General features: G+C 28.2%; 2 protein-coding genes across 2 annotated transcripts; one reads left to right on the top strand and one right to left on the bottom strand.

Moving 5' to 3' along the window:
- Window positions 1-3,935: 3,935 nt before the first annotated feature.
- LOC111038797 (protein ALP1-like) lies at window positions 3,936-7,153 on the bottom strand. The gene is made up of 2 exons (XM_022322032.1): window positions 6,855-7,153; window positions 3,936-4,812 (listed from the first exon to the last, which is right to left on the bottom strand). The coding sequence occupies exons 1-2, from the start codon at window positions 7,151-7,153 to the stop codon at window positions 3,936-3,938; spliced, it is 1,176 nt and encodes a 391-aa protein (XP_022177724.1).
- A 635-nt stretch (window positions 7,154-7,788) lies between these two features.
- LOC111038796 (putative nuclease HARBI1) lies at window positions 7,789-8,720 on the top strand. The gene is made up of 4 exons (XM_022322031.1): window positions 7,789-7,803; window positions 7,858-8,064; window positions 8,154-8,297; window positions 8,556-8,720. The coding sequence occupies exons 1-4, from the start codon at window positions 7,789-7,791 to the stop codon at window positions 8,718-8,720; spliced, it is 531 nt and encodes a 176-aa protein (XP_022177723.1).
- The last annotated feature ends 1,828 nt before the right edge of the window (window positions 8,721-10,548 follow it).

Below are 10,548 nucleotides of genomic sequence, written 5' to 3'. Positions count from 1 at the left end.
GTTATGAACTAAGGTATAACTACCTATTTATAATTTATTTATTAATTTATAATGGTCAGTATACCGATTACCGAGTAACTTACTACCGTTTACTCTGAAACATTCCCAGTTGTATAGGGAGATTGTGTGAAAATGTGTATCTTATACAGCTATTATTGTATAATAATTATAGGTAGGTCGTAGGTACATCGCATATAATTGAGTAAGTTTCACATGGACACATATCGTACAGTGTACACGCGTAATTCACTTCACATTGGTTAAGTTCATACGTACCATAGGCGCACGCGTCTATTTCCATGCGATATTATCCGCGTTATTAAAACTAGGTAGGTATGAGTGTATCGTGTATGTCGTAATGTCGTATGACAAAACCTTGGATATTTAATTAAAATCAATTTTAGCTTCTGAGATTTTGATTATAATCAACAACCAGTTTCAAATAAAAATATATTAAAAATGAATAATGAATAGGTATTACATTTTGATATTTATTACTGATTCAACGTATTCAAATAATCAAATGTATAGTAGTATAGTAAACCGTATAATATATGATGTCCATTTATATACATTTTATGTAACATTATAGATTTATATTTTATATGTTTACACCATAGTACCATACTAGTATACTACTTATTACACTAAATTAATTTTTATTTATTAGTAATTATTCATTATAATATAATATGGACTAGTATTTTGTAACTTTAAATTTAATCACCCCCTCTATTAGTATGTCAACAGATCACGCAGCGGCCTGTCTAATAAGTTTTACTATATTTTCATTTTCTTTATGAATACTATATGATCTATCTATTTTTTAGATTCTGAGTGGAGCGATGAATGTATTTTTATAATGAAAATTAACAAGTGTTAAATTATATTTTTATAATAATATAATAATTTATTGTTTCTTGTATATCAGTATATTCAAATTATAGCAACACTATAGTACCTGGGAATCTGATATTTTTTAGGGTTAATAAGACTAGCATGTTTTTACTTAAATTTTGTTTAATAATATTATGACACATAGGAAATAGGTAGGTTATGTTCTTTACGTACAAGTTTTTGAAATTATGTCAACGAACAGCAATTATTTTTGGGTGGAGTGGAAAATTTGTAGGTAGTAGGTATTAAATAATATAATAATAAAAACATAATTAACGTAATTTGTAACAGCTAACTTTTTAAATGAAAAAGTAATATAACTTGATAAACATAATAGAATGGGTACCTAACCTAAAAATAATTTAATTATTTTTAAAAATTGAATTCTAGATTGCCATTTACCATTTTTAAGAAGAAAAATAAGGATAGTAATTAATGAAACTATACAGCAATGCATTTTATAGTAATTACTAATTACAATCACTATAAGGCTCGGTCAAACTGAGAGCGGGCTGCCAGGTGTACGAGTACGCTGACCGTGGCGGGCAGCGGTCGGTTGTATTATTTTACAGTGCCCGTCCGGGCAGACCACTTACAAATATTTATATTTTATATACTGACGAAATATAAAATAATACCTAATAGTATGCATTTTCTATAAAGATAACGCGGATTTAATAAGATCGATGAAATGAAAATTATTACAGAACACACTTCAAAATGCGACGTTGCCGAGATTTGGATCTCGGAAAAGGCGAGCACATAATATATCTGTGTGTCGATTAAAACAATTTTCGTACACACACCATCGATTGTGGCGCAACCTGCACTACACACACCAAAACTAATTTACACACAATTTCTTATTTATAGTATTTTATTAGATCCGTCCGATTTTTCGTAAACCCCTATTATAAATACTCATTGAACCAATATTTGATGAAAACGTTCCGAGATCTAGTCCAATGGATCTCACTACGAAAAATGATCTCACAACGCTGCTCATTTTCCATACGTTGGATCCCATAAGGTACTATATGTAAACCCACGCGTGCAAGCACCGTCCAGTGGTAGTGTTGTCACCTCCAAAAACCTGTAGATGGTGATTTTATTAAAGCTTTAGTTTAAAGGTAAACACACTCATATTCAAATATCAATATTATCAATATTAAAGAGTAAAAAATATATTTTCACTATCAAAAAATGTTGTTTATTTATATTTTTTTATTAAAAACGATAAACTTTTGGCGAATATTAGAATTCACCTTTATTTCGCCTTGTACAAGAATCAAACTATAGGTTCACATGTTTTGACGATATTAATAAGACTCGAGGTAATAGTATGCTTTTTTTGTGAAACGAGACTGTAGTCTAAGCAAATTGTATAATGTTATAATAACCATCGTCGGCCATTTATTTTGAACAATAATCCGAAGGAATATAACGACGATAATTTATACGTGTATAAAATTGTACACATCTCAAACTCAGGAAACTCTGTTTGTGTAACTTGTAGAACGGTGTATATAAATAGGTAATTACATAATATGACAGACAGTTTTCGCTTATAAATATAATATAATGTTAAACATTTCAATAATAGTTCATAATATACATGAATATTATCGCTCTTTGGAGAACAAAAAATTAACATTAAGGGACCTACACGTGACTGGGTTTTCTGCTCAAAAGCATGCCTTGCAGGAAACGAATCGTGTAGTAATCCGATTTCTCTGATGCTGTTGACACGACGTGTGTGCTTGTACCGTATACAAACTACCTATACGCGTTCCTAGACCGGTCTAAACCAGGGGTCGGAAACCTTTTCGTAAGGAAGAGCCATTTTTTCGAAAAATTACAAAACCATGATGTCTAGGGAGACGCACAAACCTTTTTTTAGTCGTAGTTGTTTGTATAGGCGATATATTATAGAATATTAGAATAAAGATAGTATTATTATTTCATTGAAAAATTGGTAGGCATTAAAAACATAATGATATGTCTTAAATTTAGAAAATATAGAAAAACTTTATTCCATTAATTCATTATTATTATTGTTTATACAAATATAATATTATTTAACTAAATATAATAACACACAAAACAACGTATCTACTTAAACTATTGGGAATTTTCCAAAGAGCCGCAGGTTCCCGATCCCTGGTCTAGACATCGTTGGGTCTAGAGACTGCGTTAGACGCAAGGAACTGACGACGTATAATTTTCTGAACTGCTTTCCTCAACCCGTCAGACGTTATCAGTGTTATTCATAGTCAAATTGGACCTCGTTTTACAATGGTTTAGGGCCTAGCCACACTATGCGTTTTGGCGGGTCCGGTCAAAACGCATCCGGTCGACCGGAACAACGAATCACATAAGTTCTAATCATAGATGTCACACTAGTGCGTTTTATCGGGACCGGTCGATTCCTGCCGCTGACCGACCGCAACATGTTGCGGTTTGGCAGGAACCAACTCGACGGGAAGTTTAAGCAAAACACGTTATATTGTATTGTGCGTGCCACACTATGCGTTTTAGCAGCTGCGTTTCCTACTTTTTTTAAAATATTAGTTTTTAATTTTTATATAAAATATTATAATATAAATTATTTATTTCTAATATTTTAAAAACATTGCAACATTTTGGCTTTTGCAATGGTTTTCGATACTGACAAATTTATTTCGTGTATTCAAAATAATCCATCGATTTGGGAATTAGGGACAAAGGATTACATGGATAGAAATATAAAAGAAAAAAGTTGGAACACTATTGGGGAATACTTATATGAAAATTGGACTGAAAAATCAAATACAGAAAAACAAAACACAGGTAAGTAGGTACTGTTTATATTATTTAATCATTATAATATTATTATTTCAATAGTTAGGTATAATAATTTAACATAGAAATCTAAATATGAATACAAATAAAAAAATGTAATGCTGTTTTACATAAAAAAAATGAGTTCCTATATATAAATTATGATACATTATTGGTCTCTTAAAATCTTCAGTTGATTAAGTAATATTAATAATATACTAAAGTACATTGTACTGAAAATCTACTGCTCCTGGACCCATAAAATAGTTGGCGAAGTAATCCCTAACTGCAACACCTTGCGAACGAGCCCCTCCTCCGTGGGTTTCAATGTCATCAAAACTGTTGATTTCAGAATCTTCATAATTGATACCGTCTCTCTTACGGACGAAGTTATGTAGAATACAACAAGCTTTGACAATTTCATCTGTAAAATCTGGCTCTACTTGTATCGATGTATGTAATACGCGCCATTTATTAGCAAGTACTCCAAATGCACATTCAACTGTGCGCCTTGCTCTCGATAACCTATAGTTAAATACTCTCCGTGTATCGTTAAGATTACGCCCCGGATAAGGCCTTAGTAAATTTGTGTGTAAAGCGAAAGCTTCGTCCCCAACAAAAACATAAGGCTGAGGGCTATCATTTGTATTTGGTAATATAATTGGTTCTGGAATATTCAATTTCTCGCCATATAATAATTTACCAAATGGACACTCTTTAAAAACATTAGAATCTCCTTCTCGGCCATACGATCCTACATCAATTGAAATAAAATTCAAATTTGCATCCACTACAGCCATCAATACTATCGAAAAGAATTTTTTGTAGTTGAAAAACAATGATCCCGTGTTGTTAGGATTTTTACATCTTATATGTTTCCCATCTATTGCTCCGAGGCAATTGGGGAAATTAGTTTTCAAATAAAAAATTCTCGATATTTCCACCCATTCCTCTGTAGTTGGTGCAGGCATTTCTATTAAATGTAAATTGATCCAAATCGCTTGACATGTTTCTCTTACTATAACTCCGATTGTACTTCTTCCAACATGAAAATCGAATTTTAGAGCGGCAAAGTACGTACCAGTTGATAAATATCTTGAAAAGATTTAAAAACAATTATAAAATGTATTATTATAGTAATAATAAATATCTAGTTGAAGTATGATTTACCAATATAAGTTGTATTAATATAATTACTGTATAATATATATTGTTATACTTTTATTTTTTGAGGTAGGTACTTATTTGATTATATAAAGGGATATTACTATATTTTAAGTTTCATTTAACTCATAAACTAATTTTATTTATTTTAATGTACTATTCTAGTCAAAGAAATGAAAACCAAATGGAGACATATACGGGACAATTATTCAAAGTTTATCAACCAGGCAAAAAGTGGTGATAGTGCTACAAAAAAAAAATATGTATTTGCTGAATCGCTTTCATTTTTACAGCATGTAATTAAAAAAAGAAGGTACAAATAAAATGTTTAGTAATATTAGTTATGTTCATAACTTTCTTAGTTAATTTCCTTATTTTAACATTTTAACAATATTTATAATTAAATTGCATATTATTTTATAAATTGTTATAAACAAATTTAGAATTTAGTGACATTGCTATAGTTACCATAGTTATACCACTGATTTTATAATACACTACTATAAAATCAATGGTTACACTTTTGATAAACATATTCCTCAATTCCACTTATTAATTATTAGTTAATATTGTAATAATTGTATACAGATTGTAAATTGTCTTTCTTAATAGAAAAAAAAATATAATAATTACTATAGTTATTACAAATTGAAAAAAAATTATTATTATTATAAATTATCATAAAATTTAATATTTGTATATGATTAGAGAATAAAATGTAATTTTAATATAATCTTATATTGTAGAACAACTGGTAATTTCAATGAATTTGGGCAAAATGACAATGAAGAAGAAACAGAAGAAGAGATTAACATCACTGTGGATCCAGATGAATTTGAAAGAAATGGGAACTCACCTGCTTCAACATTTCAAACAAATAAAACTGGAACTTCAACCACAGGACTCAGGAGTCAAAAATGTAAAAAAAATAATGTAACACCATTTCAGCAAGAATTATTAAGTGCTCTAAATAATCCTGAAGAAGAAAACAACTTTGATCCTGATAGGGCATTTTTAGTGTCTTTATTACCAGATTACAAAAGGTTAACATATCAACAAAAAACTGATTTTCGTATAATGACCTTACAATATTTTAGAAAAATTTCATTAGAAGCTAACCTATCTCAACCATTATATGATTCACACCACAATGTAACTTATCCAAGTATCACACAAGCACATTATACTTCACAACTAACCTTACCTATCCTGTCCACATATACATCATCTACAACAGATTCAACGTTAAAAGTACCACCTCAACAGGCTCAACATTCTATGGCATTCCCTCCATTACATTCTTCGGGATCATATATATCTGCAGACCAAGATAATGCCAATACAATTTCTGATTATTACAAAAATTATCAATAATTTCTTCTATTATCTTAAGGTTTTTTTTTTATTTTGCATACTAAAGTGATTATTTTATTTTTTATTTTTATTTTATTTGATGTACCTACTACTTTTGTTTTAAACTATACAAAAAGAATACCTGGTGCTGTACTAAGTACTTTATAAAGTAACTTTTTTTTTATTTTGCATACTAAAGTGATTATTTTATTTTTTATTTTTATTTTATTTGATGTACCTACTACTTTTGTTTTAAATTATACAAAAAGAATACCTGGTGCTGTACTAAGTATTTTATAAAGTAACTTTTTTTTATTTTGCATATTAAAGTGATTGTTTTATTTTTATTTTATTTGATTAAACTTGTATTTTCCGAAATCATCAGGAATTTTCCGGCATCTTTATTCTTTATCCCTAACCAGTTATATTTTATTTTTACTTATTTAACAAATTTGTTACAAGTTACAACATATTATCATATTAATTTCGATTTTTTTTTTTTTTATTTAGACCTTTATTAATTTGCGTTACAATGTGTTAATGTATAATATTATTTAATATTTGTATTTTAATTTTAACTCATGAAACGCCAACGCATGTTTAAATTTTAACTAACTTACCTCAAAGTAATTGTAAGCCGTTCTTCAGCACAAATTGGATTACGAAATAAAGTGGTGTTTTTTGTAATACGTGGACGTAGAATTTCTAATAACTCATCAAAACTCGAAATCGACATGCGATAGTATTCGAAAAATTTTTGTGGATAACGCCTTATGTTTTTAAAAAAATCTTTGAAATGTCCAGTTTTTTCTCGTTCCACATTGAGAGGATGAACCCAGTACCTCCTTTCTGATTTAATTGTATCCAATAAACCAAGTGCTTCAGCTACTGCAATGACTTTTACTTTTTTACGATTCATTCTAACAAAGTAATAACTTATACATTAATTTATAACAATTTACCGTAATGAACAAATTATAATAATATACTTACTTGTGTAGAATAATCAAATTTTTAAATTTAATACTTTGAATAATATACAAATACGCACTTAATAAATAAACCGCACACTGTTATTTTTTAATAAAATATTTTATACTAAATTAAAATAAAATTACTACAGTATCACATTCAGAACGATGTTGAAGATATTTTGGTAGGTACTTTCGATGCCACGTCCATCGTGTTATTGAAATAATTTGACCTACGAGGCAAACAGATGGAACGTTTTCAAAATGAAAAACGCATGATGTGGCATCTACTCGTCATCCTGTCAAAAAGCGTACTGCCAAACCGGACCCGCCAAAACGCATAGTGTGGCTAGGCCCTTAATAGTAGTTTAACAAAAGTTTATCTTTTTTGTTATTCATAGACGATAAACTTTACTTAGACCATTGACTAAGTTTAACGATAAACCTCTGAGTTATAAACTAGGTTAACACTAGGTTTAAAGCTGGTTAATTATAAAAATCACTGTTATCTTAATAATATGTATTATCATTTAAATTAATTCATTCGTGTTTTAAAAACTTGTGCGTTTTATACTTACGAAAAATGGATATCGGTAATGTACAAAATGTTAGACGTGTAAGAAATTTAAGAAATGTGCATTTTATTTGACAGCAAAAAATATATAAGATTCGTAAAAATCCTTACAACGAACTTACTAATAATGAATTTCGTAAAAAGTATCGATTTTTAAAAGCATTCTGCTTACAAATCGTAAACGAAATTCGTGACTTTTTACCTCGAGCAGTTAAAAATCGTGGAAAACCAATTTCGCCGGGCTTACAATTGTTGATTTCACTTCGTTATTTGGATAGAGGACAAGTAATTATTGATTATGTTTTCATGTTTATAGTAATAGTTCATTTATGAATTTAAAACAAATTAAAGTACCTATATTATTATAATTTAAGGTTCAGGACGACAATGGAGACTTACATGGAGTTAGTCAACCGACAGTCAGTCGATGTTTGAGTCAAGTTTGTAGAGCACTAGCATCATTAAAAAATAATTATATTAAGTTTCCATTGACCAATGAAGAGTTAGCTACTAAGAAGGCAGATTTTAGTAGAAAATTTAATATGCCTTCGATAATTGGTGCGATAGATTGTACACCTAGGTATACGTATCAAAAAGGTGGCGGGTGACTACGCTCAATTGTACATTATTAGAAAAGCCTTTTATTCAATAAATGTTCAAGTAAACCATATAACATGTATTTTATGAAAATACTCAAATTTATAAAATACAAAGTTAAAATCATGTTAAAATTATATTTAATACTTATAAATAATAATTAATAATTAATAATTTAGGTAATTTGTGATGCAAATTGTCATATATTGCATTTAATTGCTCGTTGGAGAGGAAGTGCACACGATTCAAGTATTTGGAACGAAAGTCTTATCAAGGAACAATTTGAAAATGGATCAATAAATGGTATCTTACTTGGCGATAGTGGTTATGCTTGTACTCCATAAATGTTAACACCAATTCTTAATCCTCAAAACGATGCGGAGCGACAATACAATTACACACACGTCAGCGCAAGAAACACAATAGAGAGATTATTTGGACAAATCAAGCAACGTTTTCGCTGTCTATTGCTAGGAATGACCATAAGTCTCGAGAACACTAAAGTTGCTATAGTAGCATTATCAGTGTTACACAACATGAAATTATATTTTAAAAAATACTTAAATATTAGTAATATAAATCCTAACGATAACAACAATAGTAGCACAGAAGATAGTATAGTGAAGATGATGATTATAATGAAAAAAGTGAAAGTGATAGTTCTGCAGATGAGGACAATTATAATGTTGTACAAATAAACCAAAATAGAGGTAATATAGCAAGAGCGCAGTACATACGACAGTTTTTTAATTAAACGTATATAATATGTATATTATAGGTAGGTAGATTACATAATATCATATAATGTATAGGTAATTTAGTTAATATTATTAAATATGTATAGAGGTCATATTGTCATAAGTAATAACTTTTAAGTAAGTACATTATATTTTGATCTTTTATTTGTATCATTTTTTTAAATTTCAAATTTCATAAAAAAACACTCGTCTTAAATTTAATTAAGTAATACTATAATTATAGGAAAGTATAAAAGATTAAGGAATATAAAATTAACATTTTATAATAATATTAGTTAAAACTTTTTTTATTTTTATTCTTGTAACTTTTGTAAATAAAAACAAATCTCATAATATATTTTATAGTACCTAATAATTATCATATTAATATTTAACAATATATTTTTGTAACAGTCGTAAATAAATAGTTTAAAAACAAATCACAAAATATATGTTATTACTTAGGTATCTAAATAACTGATAAGTGATAACATAGTTATAAATTATAAATATAATAAAGAATAATGTTTAGTATTTTATAATAATTGAAGTATATAGGTATAACAGAATTGTTGCGTAATATAAGTAGATGACAAGAAATTAAAAATGTAATCTGATACCTATATTTAATTTGAACGGTTTAAATCTTGAATCTGCTTCAAGTTCTCTAACTGTTTTGTTTTTAATTCATAATACTTCAATTTTGCTTCGTTTATGATTAAGCGCTGGTTATGTTCTAAAGTCAAAAACTTTTTTTCTAATTCAAACTTTTTTTTTTGTATTTTTAATAAATTTGCTTCGTATTCAGTCATTTGTATTTCTAAATTGTTTCCGTTAAATCCTTGATTTTTTTTTTGTACCTCATACAAATACAAATTCTAATATTAAGACATGTTACTAAGACACGTTACTGCTTACTAAGAACAGTACCCCCTTATGATTTCAGTACTTTTATGTTTATATGTATTTATATTGTTCTATGGTGCGTCACTATTGATTTAACAATTAATTATAATATAATATATAATATATAGTATTACTATTATATATAATATATTAAATATTTGATATTATTTTTTGAGAGAGGAGATTACCTAAATAAGAATCAGTAGTCACAGGATAAATCAATACTTTTTTTTTAACAACAACATTAAAGTAAAATATTTAAAATGTTTTGTGTAAAAAAAATTAGTTTAAAATGTCTATAAATAGCTCAGAAAAAAAGACAAAAAACTCATGATTACAATTATTATAAAAGTTATAAATACTATACCTTTTTAGCTGTGCCAGCATTGTCACAGTCAAAATCGTTTGCATCTTTAATAAAGTCCACTGGCATTAAAGACTGCAATGTCATGTCTAATTTGTTTATTGATTCTGGTAGAGGACCTCCTCCAGTTTGTTTTAAATTTTGTTTATATGACGAAACATTTTT

Source organism: Myzus persicae, unplaced genomic scaffold (genome assembly GCF_001856785.1).
Source record: "Myzus persicae strain clone G006 unplaced genomic scaffold, MPER_G0061.0, whole genome shotgun sequence".
Lineage (NCBI taxonomy): Eukaryota > Metazoa > Arthropoda > Insecta > Hemiptera > Aphididae > Myzus > Myzus persicae.
The sequence above is the reverse complement of the archived record's forward strand: the minus strand, read 5'-3'. Positions and strand labels throughout refer to the sequence as shown.